Below are 26112 nucleotides of genomic sequence, written 5' to 3'. Positions count from 1 at the left end.
GCAGTTCCACTGGAACACTTTCAGAGGCTCCTAGGGCATATGGCTTCCTCAGAGGCAATCACGCCGCTCAGGTTGATGCATATGAGACTGCTTCAGCACTGGCTTCAGACTCGAGTCCCAAGATGGGCATGGCGCCGCGGCACACATCGCGTAGCTATCACGCCGCTCTGCTGCCACTTATTCAGCACTTGGACAGATCTTGCGTTTCTACGGGCAGGAGTTCCCCTACAGCAAGTGTCCAGATGTGTCGTGGTCACCACAGACACCTCCAAACTAGGCTGGGGCACCGTGTGCAATGGGCACGCAGTCGCCGGTTCTGGTCAGGACCGAATCTGGGTTGGCACATCAACTGCCTAGAGTTGCTGGTTGTACTACTCGCCCTGCGGAGGCTATTGCCATTGATTCAGGGCAAGCATGTGTTGGTCCGGTCCGACAACACAGCGACAGTAGCATATATAAATCGCCAAGGTGGTGTATGCTCTCATTGCATGTCGCAACTTGAGGTCGCTGTGGGCCGCTCATATCCTGGGCAGCCTCAACACCACAGTGGATGCACTGTCGTGGCTGGCAACGCTCAGCGGAGAGTGGAGGCTCCACCCCCAGGTTGTCCAGCTGATTTGGAGTCGATCCGGCAAAGCACAGGTAGACCTGGTCGCTTCTCGGGAATCCTCCCACTGCCCGCTCTGGTATTCCCTGATGGTAGACCCCCTCGGGACATACACGCTGGCACACAGCTGGCCCCAGGGGCTGCGCAAATACTCATTTCCCCCCAGTGAGCCTTCTTGCACAAACCCTGTGCAAGGTCAGGGAGGACGAGGAATAAGTCACCCTCGTGGCCCCATACTGGCCCACTCAGACTCGTATTGCCACATGTTGACCTCCCCATTTTGGCAGGATGTGGTCTCTGTGGGGTCTTTTCCCCCTGAAAGAATAGAAAAAGAAAAGAACACCTTCCCTGATGCATATGATAGCGTTAGATGGCCCCAGCTGAATCTAATACTCTGTGGAGAGAAAACATAGAGAGAAAAGGCCGCGGCTGGTGACAAAAGGGGAATGTCTCGGTTACTGTCGTAACCTCCATTCCCTGATGGAGGGAATGAGACGTTGTGTCCCTCTTGCCACAACGCTGTACTAGCCTCTGAAATGGCCGGGACGGTGTCTCGGCTCCTCAGCACATAACCTGAATGAATCCTGCATTCCAGCTCCCTTTTATACCTGTATGTCCGGGGAAGTGGCATGCAAATTCCACTCGCCAATTCTCATTGGCCTTTTCTCAAAGATCTGAGGTGATCGGGGCTCTCAAGAGCGACCCCTAGTGTCACTACATCGACACAATGTCTCGTTCTCTCCATCAGGGAATGGAGGTTACGACAGTAACCGAGACGTTTTTTCCTTTGGCTGACAAATTCAACAGTGGCACAATAGTGCCCTCAACTGACAAACATTATGAATAATAGCCTCAATGAGCCGCTTCAAATACTACGCTATGAGTATGAGCAAAATGACTGACAGGTGAAAAGTGTCAATGTGGGGAAAAAAAAGCGACATTTTGGTTTGCTGTTTACAAAATCTACAGCTGTCACAGAGCTCTCAGGACACTTATTTCATTAATATTTTTAAGGGAGTAGGAATATTTTTTGCATACTTTTCCATGTAAAAATTGCTTACAGCACCTTTAACATTAGTAAATGCATTCCTATATTTACTGTGCATTTTCACATTGAGATACAATTGGTTCATCCAAAAGTTGAAAAATGTTGCTTTCAGAGGCTTTATACGGAGTTAGGATGAAAATAAGGTGCATTTCGAACTGTTCTGAGACCAGTGCAGACAGGCAGCACACTGGAGGTTAAGTCATTCACTAAATAGGGAGCAAGGGAGCATCCTATAGCTTTCTATGCAGCTAAGTGCATTTACTCTTAAAATTCAACCAAAAGATCAGTTTCAGTCTGCAGATGATGTTTGGACCACCCAACATGTTTAGCAGACATGGAAATGGTAATCAGTACTTAGATTCAGAATTTATAATGCTAAATTTGATTTTAACATGGTTGGCAGGGATTGGATGATGCTGGCCAATACTTTGAATAAGAATTATTTATTCAGCTTTACAGAAAATCAGCTGTAATGTCTGTAACGTCTCAAAAACACGAATAACCAACACTCCTGGAAACATAATAAACATTTTGATGAAAGAAAATCTGACCTTTCAAAATTTCACAACTTAGTCCCACTATCCACATATGTGGACATACATTTTTAGGAAAACTATTTGCTCTAGATTTATTTATTTATTTATTTGCTTTTTTACTGCACACAGCAGTTCCACTCGGGTTCCAGGAGGTTAACATTGGATTATTATCACCACTGCACATTATTCAGTCAATATTTTTGTAATTTGTGCCAAAAAATAAAAGAAAAAATAAATAAAGAAGAAGATATTCTGTTAAAAAAGTACTGATCATTGTAATTTTTTCCAGAACAGTTGAAATATTGAGCTTGACAAAGCCAAAAGAGGTGTTAGCATAATACTGTTTGAATCATGTGGTCATGAAGACTTTGATCATGTCAGACATGGCCAAATCATTACTTTTAAAGAAGGAAATGTCACAGCATAATTGAACAAATACAAAATAATTTCAGCATTTTCTTTTTCTCAGAAAATGCATGAAGCCTTTTCCAATAATAATAATAAATAAATAAAATAAAAAACTATATAGACAGTGAAATTATGATATTTAAATTTGAATTAAATTTGAAAATGAATTTTAAAAATGGCTAAATTTAAGTGCATTTTTTCTTTAACCATTATACATACTGTATACCAGTTATTAATAGTTAGCTAACAGTGACTGTATATTTAACAGTTACATAATGTAACTGTTATGAATGGGGGCATGCAAATTGGCTGATATTGATTTTTAAATTTATTTTGTGTTACACACTAAACAGAGTTAAAACTATCAAATAAGGTGCACCATCTGTAATTATGTCTGTCATTTAGATCAATAAGTCATTGGACACAAATGGCTCCATTTTCTGAGACATGAGCAATATACAGTATGGCAACCTATGGTCCTCTTTTTACCTGGTAAAAACTCTGACATAAGAATAAAGTATGTATCCTCTTCTTTACTGCACTAGTTTGAGCACAAGTCCATCTCAGCGCACAGAGCCTTAAGAGAGAAATCTGAGTCTTTTGGTCCATGTTCTCAGACAGCAGAATTGCAGATGGAACCTATACAGATCTTGGAACCTGCATTGAATACACACATACAATTGTGATGCCAACCAGTTGATGCCTCACACTACAAACAAACCTAACAACAAAGAATTTAATTAATATCCACCTCCTCATGCGCCAAATTCTACTTTCAACTGAACAGGTCACAACATGTTTGACAATTATTGTAATATCAGCTCTGCCTGAGACGATTAATATGCTTAGATGAGCACAGATACTCGACACAGATACAAATGTTTTCTTTACCTTTCTTCTCATTTTCTTTCATCAAAGTTGTCATAAATCTCTCATGTCACTGTGAGCTTTTCAAACAAAAAGAAACATGTTAAAGACATGCACAGTAAGTTATGGAGCCACTTAGATGACAGGGAGGGAATTTATTTTCTCTCTCTCTCTCTCTCTCTCTTTCTCTTTAGTTTTGTTCTCTCACAAAAAGTTTTTTGTTTCTTTGCAACAAGTTTTGCGTTCACAATAGTATTGTGTTCCCTCGCATTATAGTTTTATATTATTACAACCTACGTTGTGCTTTATTACATATATTATGTGGTTTTACTCATAGGCGTTGCTTTTGCCCCCTAAAATTTCATCACGACCCCTAAAAATCTGTGCCTCTGCAATCAGCATGCAAATCTGTAACTACCCATTGTGAGCTGAGCTCTAGTTTGCAGAGTGAGACTGCTTTGGTGACTTTTCTTCTCTGTAGAGATTGATTATAGCGCAAGCCAATAGCATTCAAGCGCAATATCTTTAGTTTAACCTGCTGACCGAATACACCCCTGCACTGAACCAGTCGGTCATTTGAGTCTGAATGGAACAATACAGCTATATCACCCTGCAGCTCAAGACTGGTTGCCCACTGATACTAAGCAGGGTTGAGCTTGGTCAGTACCTGGATGGGAGACCTCTTGGGGAAAACTAAGGTTGCTGATGGAAGAGGTATTAGGGAGGCCAGCAGGGGGTGCTCACCTGCAGTCTGTGTGGGTCCTAATGCCCCAGAATAGTGATGGGGACACTATACTGTAAAAAAGCACCATCATTTGGATGAGATGTTAACTGAGGTCTTGACTCTCTGTGGTCATTAAAAACCCCAGGACACTTTTCAAAAAGAGTAGGGGTGTAACCCTGGTGTGCTGGCCAAATTCCCCCCATTGGCCTTATCAATCATGGCCTCCTAATAATCCCCATCCATTAACTGGCTCTATAAATCTCTCCTCTCCACCAATAGTGTGTGTGGTGAGTGTTCTGGTGCACTATGGCTGCCATTGCATCATGCTGGTGGTGGTTGAAGAGAGTCCCCTAATCACTGTGTAAAGTGCTTTGAGTGTAGTGTCAGAAAAGTGCTATATAAATGTAATGTTCATTCATTCATCTAGTTCATGAATGAGGGAGGATCAGAATCTGTTGACCGACTCAAGGAGAGGAGGCAGCATGTCATGCATTTAGTTCCGTAATCTTGTTTAACAGGGAGAGAGAGAGGGGGCTGGATGAATTATGAGTAAAAGTGACTGATAACATCATAATGAAATCATGATGTTTTTAAAACTAATGATTATTTTAAGGCTAATATTATGTTTTTTATAGTCATGCACAGAAGTTCACACAATGATAGATTTTCTTTGTTGTAATTTGTTGGTAAAATATTTATGAGCCTCTGCACAGACACTTAAGTCTCTTAGTAGATTTGTAGACAAATTTTAATAAATTATAATTGGACTTGTTTCGGTCATGAAGGACACAGTGCTTTATCAATGGTTTGTTGAATTCCTCAAAACACATAAAAGACATTCATTTTGTGGACACCTACTGGTGGAAAGGTGTGTTTTACACACACAAAATTATCACTAAACGAATCAGTGAACGAATCTGAACGAATCTTTGGTGAACTAATTTAAAAGGCTCGAGTCACAAGCTAATGACAGACATCATCTGGAGTTAATTCAATCCACTAAATAAATGTGACATTTATTGTAGTAATAGGTTTTTGTGGTGTTTGATATAACTTTTAACTATAGAAGTTGCAAAATGACTGATTCATATATGGATATATGGATTGTCTATATTCTTCAAGCGGTTTCGGTTATTTTGATAATTTTATAAATGTTTATTAAAGAAAATTACAATATTCTGAATGGCTAGCTTGAATGATGTAAACACAGTTTAAAAAACAAAACACCATCTATGTAACAGAGTGGAATACATTAAATGTGCACAAGGCGATGGCCTGGCGCTTCTCGTCTGGGGTGCGACTGCCTTTATAGTGTCTTCTTTTTGAAATCTTAGCATTGCCTCTGGTTTTACTACAGTAATCATAGTTCAACTATGAGCATTTAAAGTAAAACCATAGTAACCACAACATTTACCATGGTTTTACTGTAGTTACCATATTTTAACCATAATATGTGTAGTAAAACCATAGTAAAAATACAGGGTAACCAAAATTATGGTAATATTATCATTCTGCCAAAATAAATAAATAAATAAACAGTTTTACCATTGTAATGCCATGTTAATTTGTGAAACATAAGGGACCGTAAGGAATGGATAAATCTATTGCAAGGGAAACACAAAATAATTGCTGGGAATGCAAAACTTATTGAGGGGGAATACAAACAATTGCAAAGGAAAGCAACACTTATTGCAAGGGAACGCAACACTTATTGCAAGGGAATGGAACACTTAATGTGAGAACACAAACGATTGCAATGTAATTAAAAAAATTTGGTGTGGGAACACAAAACTTATTGCAAGGAAACACAAACTATTGCGATGGAATGCAACACTTAATGTGATGGAACACAAACTATTGCAAGGGAATTTACATTTTTTGTGAGGGAACACAAAACTTACTGCGAGGGAATGCAACACTTATTGTGAGGAAACACAAACTGTTGTCGGGGAATGCAACACTTATTTCGAGGGAACGCAACACTTAATGTGATGGAACGCAAACTATTGCAATGGAATAAAACAAAATTGTGAGGGAACGCAAAACGTTTTGCGAGGGAACGCAAACTATTGCAAAGCAACACTAAACTTATTGTGTGGGAACGCAAAACATATTAACGTAAATAACTTTCAACTATAGAAGTTGCAAAATGACTGATTCATGTTCTATAATTTTCGCTAATAATTGGAGAACAGAAAAATGTATGATTAGGACAGATGAAACGTGTTGCCAATAAATAAACAGTTACAGTAATATATGGATTGTCTATATTCTTCAGACAGTTTTGGTTAAATAACTTATAAATTTACTTTGAGGAAATGCAATCTATTGTTTTGGAACACAAAATGTACTGCAAGGGAAAGCAAAATGTTGTGAGGGAATGCAAACTAGTGAGAAAGAATGCAAAACTTATTGCAAAGGAATATAAAACTTATTGCGTGGGAACACAAACTATTACGAAGGAATGCAAAACTTTTCATGAGAGTAAATAAATTCCCTCCATGTCCGCTAAGGGGCTCTGTAGTATGTAGACCTCATGACATCAAAGTATGTCAACCAACCTGAGCTGAAATCTGAGGGTGTTTTGCAACTACAGATTTGTGATTCACAAATGTGTTGTTGTTTCGATGAAAGGCATTGACCATAAGACATCTTTTCAGTCCTACTACCAATTCGATCTGCAGGCTCCTCTAAGAGAAACTCTTTGCGATCTTTGCATCTGGTTCTTCAAACCTACTGACTGAAAGCCCAATGGGTGCATTTGACTCAATATCTCTTGCATTTCAAGTTTTTCTTGGGGATAAAAGCTTGGTTGCATTTTGTCAGCTGCCCTATCAAAGGTCAATTTGTGGGTATCAGGTCTGGGAAACCTCTCTCCATATGGAAGACTAGAGCTGAATTTTACATTACAGTAATGGCACGGCTCATTTCTTGGTTGTTTTTTGATTTTCTCTCTTGGAATGTGGCTATTGTGCTTTTCTCTTTCACAGACAACAGGTATTGTGGGAGAGAAAACTGCTGATGTGGATTTGCAGTTTGCCTTCTGATGTTCCACAAATGCGACTGCATGTTCACTCGTGTTGAAGTGTAGCATCAAGCAATGCAAGTTTGCTGACATCCATGAAGACCTGAGAAGCTCATGAAATTTAGAGTATGAAACCAGTTAATCTTGCCCTTGAAACTTGTGCCTTTCCTTATTGAGTTTATAAACAATGTCTTCAGAAGTCAAGCCGGTTGGTTGGCTGTTGTTCTTTGAAATTGTGGATAATGAGGAGATCCCTGTAAAATCACTGCCAGGGGTCTGCCATTGCACACACTTGTGCTTGTCTGCTGTATTACAACATCTGAGGGCTTTAGCATCCTTGGTTCTTGGATCACATCTGGCATACTTTGAGCTGCTTGTGTTCTCTGAAACTGAAGACATATCCTTGTTCCACACAGTGTGTTGAGAAAAATCAAAAGTGCAGCCTGTTCCGTTGTTATTGAGTTTTTGTTGGAGGAAAGGCTCAGATTCAAACACTAGTATGGGAAGCCTGCTCATAGGTGTGTTTTTGTATAGGGTCTTTAGAAGCATACAGTCACCAGCAACTCATCTTTATTTTCCTCAGGTAACAGCATGCTGTTTCTTGCTGTCTTAAGACAGATCTGCTCAGATAAGCATCATTCCTTCAATCTAATTAAAAGTGGGCATAGTTAAAGGAAACATTCACCAAAAAATTTAAATTCTCTAATCGTTTACCTATCATCTTGTCTTTTTTTTTTCCGTGGAACCTAAAGGAGACATTTAATAGAATGTTGATGCTGCCCTTTTAATACAATGTAGGTAAGTGGTGACCAGGGGATGTCAAGCTCCAAAAATGACAAAAAGCATCATAAAAGTAGCCTATATTAATAGTGTACTAAATTTAAAGTCTTCTGAATTCATATGAGCTTTGTGTGAGAGATTTAAATTGTTATTAACTTATAATCTTCCCCTCCACTGCAGCTCTCAAATCTCATTCTTGTTATGGCATGTAAAGACTTGTCATGCCAGGTTTGATGTAAATGATGCAAAACATCAATGGTTCATGTGTGTCTCATCACCGATCCCAACATGGCACATTTTAAATGAGGTGCATATTCAAATATCATGAATGAGATTTGAAAGCCACAACGGAGATGAAGGTTTTCAGAGAATAATGACTCAAATTTTGGTTTGTTCCATACAAAAGACAATCATATGGCTTCAGAAGACTTGGAATATAGCACGAGTTGTATGGACTATTTTTATGGTGCCTTTTTTTAAATTTTTGAGTTTGACAGCCCCTGGTCACCATTCATTTTTAATGCATAGAAACTAAACTAAACCATAAAATCATCAGTATAGTAAAGGGCAGAATTTTCTTTGTGGGTAAACTATTCCTTTAAGATTCATACCATGAAAACAATATGGACCCATTACTGCATTTAATTTTATTTCAGCCAGTTTTACACCAATCGCTTATAAAAAAAAAACACTAAAGTACTAGAAAGGTTTTTTGGACATGGTACCATGGCAATATCAAAGTATTTTTTGAAGTTCCTTGAAGTATCATGTAAATATGACAGTACATGCATATGGTAGCCATGCGTACCATAAAAGTACTTTTTTTTTTTTTTTTTCCTAAGGGACGTAAATCCTCTGCTATCAGATTTGGTATGAATTAAAAACAACTGGGTCTCCCACTAAAAATACTTAGGCATAACAAAGTAGAAACCATCATTTTATCCACTGCAAAGAATTTCATTAAAAACCTAATCATTTAAACTTGTTGCAGTGACAACAATCATTTTAACCACAGTATATGTGGATAGTGAGATGGCAATTATGAAGATCATTAAGCTGTAGCTATTTTGTTAAGTATTCATTTACAAAAATAACTTACCCTCTAAGGCAGCATTTCATATTTGCTAATGCTTATTTTTTTTGTCATCTTCAAAACATGATCTGTATAAACAAAACCTTCAGACTGTACAGCACTCATAGTGTGAGTTAAGCAGATTACAGGCAGATTACTGTACAACCAACTCATTGGGTGGAGCCAGTAAAAGAACTATCTAGTTCACACAAATTTGCTAGCCCTTTAAAACTAGCTTTTATCATTAAGAATGTGGAAGTGAAAGTGGAGATTAACAGTAAAAAAGGACTTAAATGTAAAAAAAATTCTCACTCACAACCATCATATCTCTTCTGAAGACATGGATTTAACCACTCGAGTCGTATAGATTACTTTTATGCTGTCTTTATATACTTTTTGGAGCTTCAAAGTTCTGTCCACCATTCACATACTGAGATATTCTTCTAAAAATCTTAATTTGTGTTCTGCAGAAAAAGAAAGTCATACACATCTGGGATGGCATGAGTGTGAGTAAATGATGAGAGAATTTTCATTTTTGGGTGAACTATCCCTTTAAAATCAAAACACTAATAAAATCAACAAAATAAAAGTGTCAACGCAAGACAGTAAAAAATTATACCTTTAATAATCAAGTAAAATAAATAAATAAATAAATAAAAGCTTCTAACAGAAGATTTCTTCTCAAGATTGTAGTGGAATTCTTGGCCTAAGTCAAAGACATTGTACTTGAGGACAATTTTAAATGAGCTACCATATATTTTCTCCATGAATCAAATTTCAAATATCTCTTAAGACAACAGACCCCTCTATGATATAATGCCAGATGCACTGGGGACATACCAGGCTATAATTCAACATTCCCCTCAAAATTGCATGATAAAATTGAGATACTGTATAGGACAAGTTTATAATTAATCATAATGAAATTACAGATGTAAAAATGTTAAAAAAAGAAAAGTTTTTTATGAAGGGACAGTGAAAACATGATGTCACGTCAACTGCCCATGTATCAATTTTACATCTGCGGTGGCTTGATTCTGGTTTTCAGGCCACCATGGGCCTCACAGCTGGAGGCAAATGACAGTCAGAGGCGCCACTGGCCCCTGTTTCCCCAGTCCAAAATCCAACCTTGACTATAAATTTACTTTACAAGCTTGCTTGAAATGCTGAGCAATGCCAGAGAGATTTGGCATAACTTAACAATTCATTAAATAAAATAATGCTCATAATTACTATAATTATTAAGCTTAATAATTTCATAATGTGACCATTTGAACTTTAGATTTATGCATCTAGCAAGTCCCCTGCCTGCAACAATACATACATGAAATAGTAAAATGTGCATGTTAAAAGTCTAAAACACTTTCATAATTTGTCTGAACCACAGACTGCAGTTTAGGCATGACAACTCTCTCAATAAATTTTAAAGTACTAATCAATATGACAAGTTACAAGATTTGGACTTGGCTGACTAGATCTGCTTGAACTGCAGCAGAGCAAATATGAAGACTTACTACTGCTGAGAACATACACAGACATACTGCTGCTGCACAATTAGACATACAGTATATACTCTCCCTTTAAAATAGACCTAGACAATTGATGCTGGGGAGGAGGAGGGTTTCAGAGAGAAAACTCTGTTACGTGCAACAGTAGCTATGTTTCCATCAAAGTTTTTTAATGTGCATTTTGGGATATCGCATACAAACTGCTGGATGGAAACACCAAGATTCACAAAGTTCTTTACAGTGTTTTACAGTGTCAAGGACCAATCAGCTTGCACCATGAAGAATTTCATGAATGAACTTAAAATCAATTCTTTTTTTATCTGTGCTTTACTTTTCAGCTCTGAACATCAAACAAAAATGTCAAGTTCTGTAAAAATGAAACATTATTTTATTTAAAAATTACAATTAAAATGAATTAATTGTAATTACAAGTAGAATTTCAATCTAATCTGCACAAGCAACTTAAATTATCAGTAATAATAGCAAAGTAGTATTCTTTGTCTATTTAGTACAAAATATACAGAATGTAATTTACATATTCATGTAAAGCAATCTTTAAACATTAATTACTTTGTTTTCCAAACAATGATGGAAATTAAGACACAAGCGCTGTTAAAGCACAGTCTACTTGTAGCTTCTCAGATACACCAATCTGTGAGGTTGGAATTTCTCTCGACAGAGCGGGCATTCGGTCTACAACAAGAGAAAGAAACATCAGATGTCAGTAATGTTCAACTATACATAAAAACCAACACACTGCAGCATTACTTTATATGATAGTCTTACCTTGGTATTGCACCACTCAGTAATACACTCCCAGCAGAAAAGATGACCACAGGGAGTGCAGGTGGAGTGTCTGCGCTCCTCCAAACACAAGATACAGCGTGAAGAACGAGACGACGACTGACTGACCTGAGGACTGAAAGAGTGAAAGAAAGATAACTGAAGATAAAACTGAATAACTGAGCATAAAGTCTATAATGAAAGCTCCCCCAATAGTCCAAAATGTTACATGCAAAATCCCCAATAAGTATTTGGACACTTAAATCATACTTAAAAATGTATAATAGGTGCTGTCTTTGTAGAGCACTACCTGGGGAGCAGGTTTCTGTGTTGTTTCCACTCCTGTCGAGCTCTCTGTCTCTGCCTGAGGTTGTTAAACTGCAGTGTGAGAGTGATGCCCAGCTGTAGCAGAGACAGCGCCCCCAGCAGGCGGTAACTGTTCAGGATGCGCGGGTCATCCTCAGTTGCGTTTCGCACTCTTAGCTACAGAACACATTCACCGTTACACTGATTAAAGAATGTTGTGGTTTCAAAACAACCTAAACTCTACTAAAATGCTGTTGATTACCATAGACAATTTCATTCCACTTAGTAAAAACAAACGGAAATCGTATTTAGAGTAATCCACTAATGGAAGTTAATGGGGAGACATTCTGGGAGACTTAAAAGAAATGTGCATTCTGTCCAAAAATTTGTAATATTTGAGCTTTAAAGTTGTCTAAAATGTTATTTCAGCAATGGGACTTCTTTTTAAGGTGGATGAACTTCTTGTTAAGCGTTACCAACATAATGCCTGTAGGTGGCGTTTGCTTCGTATAAACAGTCCCTTTCTAGTATCCTAGCACATACTGTGTGTGTGAAAGTGATCAGCTTTACATGGTCATGACAAAAGTTAAAAGACTGGATAAAACTTTGCACTGACAAAGTTAGTTAGCGTTTTTTACCATACTAGTCTCGTGTAAACATGTGTAATGTGTTTGTGGCTTCACTTTCAAAACAGGGTGAATAAATGTTTATCCAAAAGAATTTATTTAATTACTTGCCCAACAGACTCACCATTGTAAGTGCTTTTTTTAACTGAGGGACGATCTGAAATAATTTTCTGTTAATTGACAACATACCAGAGACCTGAATTTGTTTTTCAAGATTTACTTTGTATACCATCATTACTGTAATGTAATCAACTACAAAAATGAACCCAAAAGTAGGCACCACTAAGGTATTCTTTAGAGTACCATAGAGCAACGATTCTTAACCAGCGGTATGTGTTACCCCGGGGGTACGTAATCAGGTTCCAGTGGATACACGAATAAAATTGGATTTTGCTTTGTTTAACTTATAAAACAAAATGCTGACTTAAAATAAAATTAGGGTTGAGTAAAAATCTAGATTTTCCAAATGAATCTTCATTTGAATGATTTTGATTCTTACAATCCCAAGATCGATCTTTTAACATGCAAAGCTCAGCACCGAGATCATTTCACAAATTTTGGTTTGACCTGTTTAATATAATGAGTGTCCGAAGACGAGATCCATGCAATCCATTTGTCATTAAATAATGTCTTTTAATATTCATTCTGTTCTTTACAGTCAGCTGTTGATCAAAAACAACAAAAAGGAAACATTTCATTAAAGAAGATTGCAACACCAGTCTCGTTAATATGCGTTCAACCAAAACAAAATGCTGAACTACCGGTTTTCTTAAAGAGACAGTGCTGTTTTAGCACTTGTTTTACATATCTATGTAAATACTTCCAAAATTAACAAAATGATAAATGTGTATTTGTATTTTGGACTTGTTTATAATTAAAAGTCCCATGTTACATACCAAATCTAGTCTTTTTTTTGTGGTTATTACTGAGATTTTGGTAGCACAACAAACTTCTGGGATTTCATTCAATTTGGACTTCTGTAGCTTTTGTGTCTGTCTGTCTGTGTGTGTGTACATATATATATATATATATATATATATATATATATATATATATATATATATATATATATATTTTAGTGCCCGACTGATATATCGAATATAAAGTTAACCCTGTCCCTGACAACCATGTCACTCATGTTTATCACATTCACATCTGTTTGCTGTTAGCCAGCTATATTTTGTCAGAGCAGTCAGTAATGTAACAGATTGAAAGGGAAAACATCAGAGCATCTTTTTGCAGCTCAGCAGACAACGGTGCGGTGGTGGATTGTGTGTGGCGAGTGTTGATTTCACGCTTCGCTGTTACCTAGTTGGTGAGACACAATGCTGGAAAGTAAATAAAGTCCATCTTTTACTCTCTGTGGCAACAAGCTTACAGCTAACCAGCTAATCACGTAGCTACTTTCATTGTTGTCAGCATGTAAACCTGTATTCACCAAACTGTTTTGTTCAGGATTCACAGTTTGGTACCCCTTCAACCGAACAATTCCAGTCGTTGCATTTACAAAATGTAATATTTAAAAGTCTGGTTTTCCAGACATTAAAATAGGATATGTAATAAAAGTAGATTTAATAAATAGTATATTCACCCTGTGTAAATAATAATATATAGGAACTGTATCTAAAATAAATGAGGGGTGATAAATACTAATACAACAGGCTGGAAAAACATTTATTCATTTTAATATCCTATATATATATATATATATTTTGAATGTGTTGAAACTTGACACCGGGTGATGCACCCTAAAAGATCGGTTTCACGCTGAAGAGCCGTTTAAAAGTTCTCTTTCTCTCTCGTAAATGTAAACGAGTGTAAATGCCAACATCATCAAATATGTTGAAAGGACTGATGCCTGTCAACCAAAACATGAGCTCATTGATGTCATTAAATGAGTCTGCTTTTTTATTCCATCAGTTACTCCTGGTCGGAGGCTGCCATATATATATTGAGTTTATATGTAGGGTTTACGTCCTACGTGACTTAGTGCCCATTTATGCCACAACTAGGCTAAGCTGTAATGTACGTATAGCTGGTGCAACCGGCCCCTGATGTTTATTTTGCTATTTATTTTATTTTAATTTATTCTTTATTTTAATGGTCAGCATTTGACTGATACTAAACATACAGCACTGATTTTTATTTTATTTTATTTTATTTATTCTTTATTTAAATGGTCAGCCATTGACTGATACTAAACAGTACTGATGTTTATTTAGCTATTTATTTTATTTTAATTTATTCTTTATTTTAATGGTCAGCATTTGACTGATACTAAACATACAGCACTGATTTTTATTTTATTTTATTTATTCTTTATTTAAATGGTCAGCAATTGACTGATACTAAACAGTACTGATGTTTATTTAGCTATTTATTGTATTTTTATTTATTCTTTATTTTCTCAGTGTTCATTTCTAGAATTTGTTGACAATGTATAATAATAATAATGTCAAATGTTCTTTGATAAAAATATTTAAGAAAGCAGCCTTCTGAGTACCTTTGCATAGTAATATCGGTGCAAAATCGGTGAAAAATCCACATAGAAAAGGTCTGTTTTCATTCTAGCTCAAAAATGTAATATATCGGCCACCATATCGGTAATCGGTGAAATTTCCCTCTCTAAAATCGGTATCAAAAATCCCATATCGGACAGGCTCTAATATATATATATATATATATATATATATATATATATATATATATATACATACATATAAATGTATATATATATATATGCACACTGTATATTGATCTTGCTTCTGAACAACCATCTAAATCTAATAATTTTGTAATCTGGCAACTAAAAACAGCCATTTGGCTCCTACATCTTTCAGTTTAGGAGCCAAAGGTTCCATAGTCATTTTTTAGTCTGGAGTCCCGATCTCTTAATCAATCAGTGCCATTGTGCACATAGTATTACAATCTGAAGTGAAGGTACCACCATGATACTTTTTTTAAAGGGATGTAACACAAATCGTCTGCTATGTCTACTGTACTTTATTAGTAAGGGATAATGTACAGTCAGCCGGTTGTGATAATGATCAGCTGCCTGTACATTATCCAGCTTTTTGCACTGTTAATAGACTGTGAATCAAAATCAAGTCAAACGATTATTACAGTTACTTGAAAAGAGAAGGACTTCATTTAATAGCGATTACACATCTAATAACATTAGCGCAAGTGAACAAAGCCGTTTATAACATCTCATAACACTAATTTTGATGCTGTGAACTGTTCATTTACTATTGCTTTTACTATGATTTGAATCAATTCATAAATAGTGTTCAGTTATTAGCTTTAATTTACCTTGGAGCAAATGTAGGTGTCATTGCAGATGTTATATGTTCATTTGGGAATGAGGGCCGACAGTTTAATCCATAACATGCTCTTCTCCAGATTTATTTAAAGATTATTTAAAAAAGAAGAAAGAAAAACACTGCATGTATCCTCTCTGGGTAACTCGTGTCAATATTACAAATGACCTGGCAATCAATATTTTTGACATTTTTTAAATTATTCTTATAAAATCCCACTTAAAAGAACTCAAACACACATTACTTCCATAGGCTGTCATTGGAAAATAGCAAACGTGTGTCAGAGTAATGGCGGCGGAGCAACAGTCGCTAACACAGGATTGGTCAGAAGCGAAGGGTCAATTCCACCTCCAGTTTGCGTCGAAGTTCTGTTTGTGGTTATACTGCGAAAAGGGTCATGTGATTGCTCATTTTCCCGCTTATTACAAGACTACTTGCAAAATAATTGGACACAAAATATTGATTTGAGTTCAAATTATTTTATAAGCTTACTTGTAGAGATTGTAGATTGATAGAGAAGTAGGAAAAATTACCCACAATGTTCCCGGATGACCTGTCTTTATCCCCAGACGTGCAGATATTATTTAGAAATTTCAAAACGCTAGATGGCACGAATAACCAATCAGAATCGATTATTACAGAGCACTGTGTAACAATACAGCATAAAAAAAACCTTTTCTTTCAGTACTGATTATCAAGTAGTAAAACAACTAAAACTTACATAGCTAACATCAGCAGCTCTTTTACCAATGTGATAAAAGGCTCCGCTGATGTAGAAGAGAGCCACATGAAGCCTGTAGAGGAGAGTGATTCCCTGCTGCACGGCAAACACAACTGGAATCAAAGCCTTCCTCTGAGGTTCAGTCAGCATCCTCACGGCTCTCTGAATCCAGAACCTCACGTGTGATAGTGGGTTCCACGTTCTGCTTGTCTCTCGCTGTGTGTTCTGAGGTGCTTCTGCCTCCAACTCATTCTCCACACAGATCAAGACCTTCTCCAGAAGATAAGGCACAAACGTGTGGCAGAAGATAAGTGCTGTTCGGCGTTTTCGCGAGGGGATTCTTCTCTTGCTGGGGTCCACCTGGATGATGCTCACATACTCCTCACCCAGTGTCTGATAGCCTACATGACAACAGTGTGGACAATAAACCTAGTGGGTGTCATTTATTAACCTTGCACATTCATGTATTTGTGCGTAAAACCTGTGTGCAAACTTTATGTAGAAATTACGATTCATCAATAAATTCACACTTATATTTGTTCTAAACGTAAAATAAAATTTAGAATCAGCTCAAACCACATGTACTGGTACATAATCTCAGATTACTGATGGCCCTAGAAACATGGAATGTGTTAAAATGAAATGTTTTCTAAATATATTATCATTAGAAATTAAATAACTAAGTGACCCTACAATAAGTCTTACTTTTAGAGTAATAAAAATTATCGTCCGCAATATTGTTCTGCATAAAAACACTGCTGATCACGCATAGTCTAGGTTTATATTGTGTTTCAGAGAGTGATGTGTGGCTGTACAGGATAGGCTGTGCGGAAAGTCCTTATATGGAGATGGGTCGGCATATATATTATACTGATTACTAACTTTGGGCATGTGCTCCCTCATTTACAATAATACGGACTCATCAGCATTAGAACATGGGTAAGACCTTCTGAGCATACACGTCAGTTGTGAATCTGGCAGATATTTTTAGGGATGCACCGATCCGATACCTCGATCGGTATCGGCTCCGATACAGACGTTTTTAAACGGATCGTGTATCGGTCCGACGAGCCCGATCCAAATCCGATACTGTGTGTTAGTCATGTTCGTTACTGTCAAGCTCAAAAAATGACATAAAAGAACCATTAAAACACAATTAAAGTAGTTCATATGACTTGTGCATTTTATTCAAAGCCACTTGAAGATGTGCAATAGCTCTGTGAATCACAAAAGGCTGTGTTTAATAAGTAAACATATAAAATGCACGTGCAGCTCCAGCGCGTTATTGAAAGGCGCTGCTCTGTTTACACACACACTCACGGCTATTTTTAGCCTTCACGCGGTGTGCAATATTTGAGCACTACTCATAAACAACATCTCAGGTGTAGATGCTCAATAGTTTGGTTCAGTTATGAATTTAGAATGGCACTGGAGGTGCTTTTTTACCAGAATTTGAATAAGAAGCAAATTAAACTACTGTGAATTTGTCTACAAACAGACACATACAGGACTTCCTAGAGAGTTCATAATGTCAAAATAAAAGCGTGAGGGTTTAAAAGTTAAAGGTGTTACGGAGAGACTCACGGAGGCAGAGATATGAACTCAGTAGCAGGGTTTATTGAACAAATGATTGAAACAGTGATGTAAACATTGTGAGTAAATCCAGTTGAGCAGAGTGGCAAACAGCAGGTGAGTAATATCCAGACAGGGTATAGACACGATGAACAGATAACTCACAACAGTCTTATGATATTTGCAGGCAATAATGAAGACACAGGTATGTCTGACATAGTAGAAAGGTCTGGAGTCTCAGAGATACTATCGATGAGAACAGACCATGTCTCGTTTGGAAGGCTGCGTCCTCCGGAGGTCGCAATTGTCGCATTTCTCTTTACATAATTATAACTCTCCTAAATTTTACCTCATACACTCCCTTCCAAAGGGACTTTGTTCCCTTCTCACTCAAAGCGCTGGTGCTTGTTAAGGCTGCGTCTCGTTTGGAAGGCTGCATGCTAGGTAGGACGCGTCCTTTGAAGGCTGCGGTATACTGAGCGTCCTCTTTTAAACAAGCCTCGTTTAAATGAGACGGCCTCTTAGAACACACGGAAACGGAACGTAACATGGTTGCTATGACAGCACGCCACTCTTTAACAAGCTCGAACACTGAGTGAAAAGGTAACAAATTCCCTTTGGATGGGAATGTATGAGGTACATTTTAGGAGAGTTATAATGATGTAAAGAGAAAAGAAAACAGATTTAACAGGTGTACTTTTAGTCTAATACTTTAATTATATATTAATATAATTATACATATTATATACTCTGCATCCATCTACTGAGGTACTTCAACTTGGGAATTAACATTCCTTGCATTTGAACATCATATTTACGGGCATTTTTTTTAAGCATTTCCGTTGAAACAAAGAATTGTTGGTTATGTGTGCCCACGAAGGATACACCTCATGCATCCTCCGAATTCCCATGAAAGAAGGTCGCATTCGAAGTGTCCTACTCGCTTTTCTGAAATGAGACGTATGAGGCCGACAAATGCGACCTCCGGAGAGACACATGATTCCAAACGAGACACAGAGTGGCGTGCTGTCATAGCAACCATGATACGTTCCGTTTCCGTTTGTCCTACGAAGGCCATCTAGTTTAAACGATACTTGTTTAAAGGAGGACGCTCGGTATACTTCAGCCTTCAAAGGACGCGTCCTACCTAGCACGCAGCCTTCGAAACGAGACACAGCCAAAGAGTGTGTGTGCAAGCGGGGTATATATATATGCAGTCCTTGATTAGCCACTAATGATATGCAGGTGCGTGTAATCAGCGCTCACTCTCCCCTGAGTTCTGTGATGGCAGTGAGGAAGAGAGAGAGAGAGAGACCGGTGGATCCGTGACAAAAGGTGCACGATTGAGATATGTTACTATATTTTACTATTATAATATATTATTATCATTTGTTTACAAATGATAATAATATTTAAGTTGAATGGGTTCCAAAAAATAACTTTGTGAATGAAAATTGGATGTCTTACAACTAAATTGAACAGATCTGAATCCTTTAAAGTCCAGATACAAGTAAAAAAAAAAAAATAATAATAATAATAATAATTTGGCAAAAAAAAAAAAAAAAAAAAAAAAAACTGCTTCTTTTCTACTGATGACATATACTGGAATTACTGTTAATTTTGCTGCTACATTATCCAGTATGCTAGTTAACAAAGTTTTTCTTAATAAGCTATACATTTATATTTAAATAATGTGTAGTTAGAGGTTTGTGTTTCTTTACATATTTAAGCGTACACCCAATTAGTTCCACACAATAATGTAAAGATATTCTAAACTGATTATGCAAAAAAACACCACTGGTTTCGGATCGGAATCGGTATCGGATCGGAAGAGAAAAAGTATTGGTGCATCCCTAGATATTTTGTGCAAACCTTTTCTGCGCAAGCACACCTGTACGCAATTATTAGTGAATGAGACCCAAACATCTGAAATGCAACAGATGCTAATATAAAGAATACATCAACAGGGTTGAAATGCAAAATGATAACTTACCAGATAAAGTTGTTAGGACATAGTACGTCAGGTCAGACAGCAACTCAATTTCCTTTCTCCACTGAAGCCAACGTCTGGAACCTCATGAGAAACACAAACTTCTGATGAAACCTTCACCCGAACATGAAATTTCTCTCATCAGTTACTCACCATAATGCCATTCCAGATGTCTATGACTTTCTTCTGCAGAACACAAATGAAGACTTATGAAAGAAAATCTCAGCTCTGTTGGTTCATACAATGCAAGTGTATTGTGACCAAAACTTTGAAGCACCAAAAAGCACATAAAGGCAGCATAAAATTAATCCATATGACTCCAGTGTTTTAATCCATGTCTTCTGAAGTGATCCAGTTGGTTTTGGGTGAGGACAGACTTTTCCCTTTTCACTGCACATCTTGCCATTGCAGACTCTAGGCACGATCATGATTTCAAGCTTGATTACACTTCCTAGTGCTTGACCCATGCGCAGGGCTCTAGATGACGCTAGGAAGGGTAATCGAGCCTGAAAGCATGATCGTCAAGGACACTGCTGTCAAGATTTACAGTGAAAAAACTGTTACATTTTGGTCTGTTCTCACCCAAAATCGACTGGATCGCTTCAGAAGACATTGATTTAACCACTGGATTACTTTTACCCTGACTTTATCTCCTTTTAGGAACTTCAAAGTTTTGGTCACCATTCACTTGCATTGTATTGGCCTACAGAGCGGAGATATTCTTCTAAAACTCTTTGTTTGTATTCTGCTGTAGAAAGAAAGTCATACACATCTGGGATGGAATGAAGGCGAGTAAATCATGAGAGAATTTTCATTTTTGGATGAACTACCTCTTTAAAGGGACATGTCAGGAAAAACAGGGGTTTCTTTGCTCTTCTAAAATAAAAGATGTACATTATAAACTTACGCTTTCAGAACTCCAAATTCCCTCCCCAGTACAAAAAATCATGGGTTATGTTTGAAATTGCATACTACTTATACTATTTCTGCAGTATGCAAATTTTCTGTATGTGTGGAATACCTGGATGACCGACTAAACTTGCCTAAATGTGCAGTATACAACAGTGCACACTACTGGAATACTGTAAACCACTATAAGCTCAACTTGACTTTCCATATTCAGAGTGATAAATACACAGAAGGATATTACGTTCTGTTATTTTTTCTCTTCTTTTTTTCTCTTCTCTTTCTTTCTCTGTGTTCTCTCTCTCCACTTATTATTTGATCAGACTGCCATATGTTAAGGCATTTTTACACACAATTGATAAAAAAATATTTTTTTTAAAAATTAAAAAAAATTTAAATAAGTTATTTTTTCCCGATAGTATAACTGGATGACACTCGCTGAATTAAACATGCACATAAGACGAACATATGCGGTCTTACATTTCGTCATTTAGTAGAGACTTTTATCCAAAGAGACTTATTCTTGAGACGATAATAAAGCATGCTACTTTTCGAAATGTTTAAGGTTGCATAATGTGTTCTGGAAAAATAGTATTTACATTAAATTAACATTCCCCCTAGGCCCCTACATTTCTATTTCAATGTCATTACTCATTTCACATACAAAAAGGTTAGCCAATCATAACAGAGGTCATCCACAAATAAACGTCTTAAAGACACAGTAGCAAAAACAGCATGTTTATTTCTAAGGGTCAGAGAAAGGATAGATATTGATCATGAAAAACTAAATTGTGATTGTATTTGGTGCAAAAAACCTTGAGTACCATTCTAAGTGGACTAAATAATAAAAAACATTGGATACTATATTTTTATTTAGTATATTAAAAATATTTTTTAATAGCTGTTGGGTCAACAAGTAAACACAATAAAACCACACTGGGATACATTCAGGCAAAGGTCAGCTTTATAATTATTACACACAGAAGTTTCTACCTTGTTCTCAATTCAGGGGGTATTTTTATAAACGTTCGGTCAGGGCAAGTTGTCGTGTGTTTTAACGTTGTGCACTTATTAATTACTCATTCTTTGGCCAAATTATATAAAAAATATATATATTAATTAATTATTATAATTATAATTATAAATTATAATTAAAATAATGTTTTGATGTTGTAAACCTTTTACATTTTTGCTGTTTCCTGAACTGAATTTCATAATTGTTTAACTGTTTACATTTTTCTCTAAAATAGGCTGTTTAATGGTAAGTGTCATTGTGTCAAAAATATCCCCATATATGGGACTCTATCCACGGTCACTTCCGCGTTTTGCCTCATGGGGCAAACTTACATCCGGCTCAGCGATGGAAACTATTTCTTCCTACGCTAATAAATGCTGGCGAGACGACTTGGGGGAAAATTACTTTTGATGACATTTGACAACATCCATCGCACATTTAGACACAGAGCTGTTGCTCCATCTAGTAAAAATAAGAAGGGGTTTAACAACATGTATTTTAAGTTATTTCAACCACAGTGCACGAACACCAGCACTGGCTTAGCAAGGTCCCTGTTTCCGACTGTATTACACATGTAATTATTTTGATTCATTTTGCTAGATAAAGTATAGCCCTCTGTGATATTCTAAGTTAATATAATATGACATTTGATGATACTCCAGCTTTACAGCAAATGCTGGAGTGAACGATCATATATTTCTTAACATAGTGACTCTTACTTTAACCATACAATTTGTCTAATAGTGATCAATATTAGTTTATTGCATTCTATTTATGCCGTATAACATAATTTTCACTTTCAGTAAAGTTTACGTTAATAAAAATCGTGTCTGAGAGATTTGTCACGTGCATGTGCAGGGATCAGCCGAACTGAAGAGAACACCAATGATGGATGAATGCTTTTGAGAAGTGAACATTTTATTCACTTTTGGTTTTTTGCCAAAAAAGTTAACAATGATAGTAATTTGACACAATAAATATAGATTAAATTGTGTGTTAACACTTTATGATAAGGTTCCATTCGTTAATATGCATTAATGTATTAGGTATCATGATCAAACCATTAACAATATATATATTTTTTACAGTATTTATTCATCTGTCAATATAAAAATATAAAATGTTCATTGATAGTTCATAGTGCATTAACTAATGTTAACATATACAACTTTTGATTTTTAAAATCTATTAGTATGTTGAAATTAACATTAACTAAGATTAATAAATACTGTAAAAGATCTGCACTTAAAATCTGTGAAGAGGATGTGTGCCGGTCTTCCGGAAGCAGAAGACAAGGAAAGCACAGGGCCCAGACTGTGTTTCACCTGCTTGTCTAAAAGCCTGTGCTAACCAGCTGGCCCCCATCTTCACACAGATCTTCAACACATCATTGGAGCACTGTGAAGTTCCCAGCTGCTTCAAAGGCTCCACCATCATCCCTGTCCCAAAGAAACCCAAGATTGCAGGCCTTAATGACTACAGACCCATCGCTCTGACATCTGTGGTCAAGAAGTCATTGACAAACTGGTGTTGGCCCACCTGAAGGACATCACTGGACCCTTTCTGGATCCCCTGCAGTTTGCCTATCGAGCTAACAGGTTGGTGAATGATGCACTTAATATGGGATTGCATCATATCCTGCAACATCTAGACAGGGACTTATACAAGGATCCTATTTGTGGACTTCAGTTCAGCTTTCAACACCATCATCCCAGTTCTCCTTTGGAATACATTAGCCCAGCTCTTGGTTCCCACCGCTATCTGTCAGTGGATCACCAGCTTTCAGACAGATAGGCAGCTGTTAGTGAGACTGGGGAAATTCACTTCCAGAACCTGTACGATCAGCACTGGTGCCCCCCAGGGATGTGTGCTCTCCCCAATACTCTTCTCCCTGTACACAAATGACTGCAATGCCAAGTATCCCTCTGTCAAGCTCCTGAAGTTTGTAGATGACACCTCTGTCACTGGCCTCATCCAGGATGAAGATGAGCCTGCTTACAGAAGGGAGGTTGAACGGCTCGCTCACTGGTGCAGTCAAAACAACCTGGAGCTGAACACGCTCAAAACAGTGGAGATGATAGTGGACTTTAGGAGGAAAACCCCAACATTGACCCCGCTCACCATTCTGAACAGCACTGTGGCAGCAGTGGAGTCATTCAGGTTCCTGGGCACTACCATCTCAAAGGACCTGAAGTGGGATACCCACATTGACTCAAGCCCAGCAGAGGTTGTACTTCGCCAGCTGAGGAAGTTCAACCTTCCACAGCTGCTGCTCATCCAGTTATACTCATCAGTGATTGAGTCTGTCCTCTGCACTTCTATAACTGTCTGGTTTGGTTCAGCTACCAAGTCAGACATCAGAAGACTTCAAAGGACAGTTCGGACTGCTGAACGGATTATTGGTTCTCACCTTCCAAGAACTGTACACCTCCAAAGTGAAAAAAGGTCTGGAAAAATCGCTTTGGACCCCATTCACCCAGCCCACTACCTTTTTGAATTGTTGCCTTCTGGCTGGCGCTACAGAGCACTGAGCAACAGAACCGCCAGGCACAAGAACAGTTACTTCCCTCAGGCCATTCACCTTATGAACTGTTAAAACTGCCCCCAATACTCCCCATTGTGGCAAAACAATCATATTCAACTATTCATTCATATTTATATTCCATTTACATTTATTTGATATCCTACCTCTTCTGCACAATCCATTAAATCATGATCACATACATTAAACACAGATCACATAACTGTGTATCTGTATATAACATATTTGAACAACATTATTGCCCTACAGGAATTTCCTCTATATACTTCTGTTGTATCTTATTTATTTTTATTCTTATAAGCATATATATGTAAACAGTGAAATATTAATATTTCAAATGTTTGAATGTATATGTTGTATATGTATATTTTTTGTATTCTCTTTGCACTGGAAGCTTCTGTCACCATGACAAATTACTTATGTAAGCATATTTGGCAATTAAGGTTTTATTTTAATTTCTCACTTTTAAATCACTGTACAATCGCTGGATGTAAATAGTTTGCAAACAGAAGAAGCCTTACACAACGGTATAGCAGTGCTCGGCCGTTCTGCAAGCTTCAGATCTTATGTATTTACACTTTTGGAGCTCATTACCGAGATAATTTTTATACTTTTACTAAGTAAAATCACATTTGTTGTAATAGATCGCTTTACTGTAGATAGAATTGTATCTTTCGCGTTAGCTGGATACGAATTTGTAGGCTTCGTTCCGTGCATAGAGTCTAATGGAGCATGTTGTCACTGTCAGCGTGTTCAATGAACTGTATTGTTTTTCCTCGGCAACAATGGTAGAAGTGTAGAATACGCCCCTTAATAACTTTAACCCACGCATTTAGTATGAGTATAGGTGATTTACCAGCAAATGTGAGGAAGAGCTCATTGGCGTTGTTTGTCAGGTTGTTCTGGTAATATTCATCCTTTTGACACGAGCGGATCAGCTGCGGCTGGTTTGCAGGAACAAGAGGCATCGCTCACAAGTTTGGTTGAAATTATTAAAGGCCGTGTGTTTAATCTGATTAAACTAAACTAGCATTTTACGCATTTCACGGCTATCAATAAGGACCATACCCCTATTTACTTGTCCTGATGGCTGTATTTTCAACAATTCCATGTTTAGTCATGTGACACTCACGCCAGCTCCCTATTGGCCCGTCGGTCGCATCAGCGCTGATTTGAGATCAGTTTTGTAGTCTTCACTCATCAGTCAAAGCCCTTCTGATATGACGTCTACAAGCTTAGCATTGATTAGCGAGGCGGTACACTGGCGAGGAGACAAGAGGCTGTTTTTTGAATGGATCTCTATGAAGGAGATGCTTCACAACGCTGAATAAACCGCTTTTGTGAGGAACAGCTCATTATTTAATGAATTAACCGCCTGTTCGCTAATCTTCAACATGTTTTACACTAAACAATCCTTTTGAAGTGAACTATGTGTGGAGCTTACGATGATAAAATTGCGGTTTTATAAGAGAAGTCACGGACGATTTTACGACCGGTAGGTGTCAGTTTACGGCTCTCTCCATTCATTTGTATAGCATCAGCAAACTGTCGTAAAATGCTAGTTGACCGTTACAGCCGTTTACGCTCTCTCAAATGATAGAACCGCGAAGTTTGTTATATTGAATTATAAGATCTCTGCTTTAGTGGTCACAATCTGCCGAAATAAAGCTTGCTGAAACTTTGAATCAACTGAACCGATCGCTTCGCAAAATGATTCACTGTTTCGAAGCACTCGAATCACCACACAGGGGAAACC

General features: G+C 37.3%; 1 protein-coding gene across 1 annotated transcript; it reads right to left on the bottom strand.

The window, feature by feature from the left end:
- Positions 1 to 9675: 9675 nt before the first annotated feature.
- On the bottom strand, positions 9676 to 25494 carry pex10 (peroxisomal biogenesis factor 10). Its single transcript, XM_051670185.1, has 6 exons — positions 25213 to 25494; positions 19897 to 19977; positions 16332 to 16732; positions 11669 to 11841; positions 11362 to 11494; positions 9676 to 11268 (listed from the first exon to the last, which is right to left on the bottom strand). Exons 1-6 carry the CDS (start codon positions 25322 to 25324, stop codon positions 11200 to 11202), a joined length of 969 nt encoding a protein of 322 aa, XP_051526145.1. The 5' UTR covers positions 25325 to 25494; the 3' UTR covers positions 9676 to 11199.
- Between the last annotated feature and the right edge of the window lie 618 nt (positions 25495 to 26112).

The sequence above is a fragment of the Myxocyprinus asiaticus genome, chromosome 33 (genome assembly GCF_019703515.2).
Source record: "Myxocyprinus asiaticus isolate MX2 ecotype Aquarium Trade chromosome 33, UBuf_Myxa_2, whole genome shotgun sequence".
Classification (NCBI taxonomy): domain Eukaryota; kingdom Metazoa; phylum Chordata; class Actinopteri; order Cypriniformes; family Catostomidae; genus Myxocyprinus; species Myxocyprinus asiaticus.
This window is presented reverse-complemented; position numbering and strand designations above follow the sequence as displayed.

What these genes read in the sequence shown, in the direction of transcription:
- pex10 (XM_051670185.1), bottom strand. Translation starts at nt 25,324, where the DNA reads ATGCCTCTTGTTCCTGCAAACCAGCCGCAGCTGATCCGCTCGTGTCAA. An exon ending in TGTCCTAACAACTTTATCTG is followed by an intron (nt 16,733 to 19,896) that starts GTAAGTTATCAT and finishes GTTGTCATGTAG; the next exon opens with GCTATCAGACACTGGGTGAG. An exon ending in CACAGAAACCTGCTCCCCAG is followed by an intron (nt 11,495 to 11,668) that starts GTAGTGCTCTAC and finishes TCACTCTTTCAG; the next exon opens with TCCTCAGGTCAGTCAGTCGT.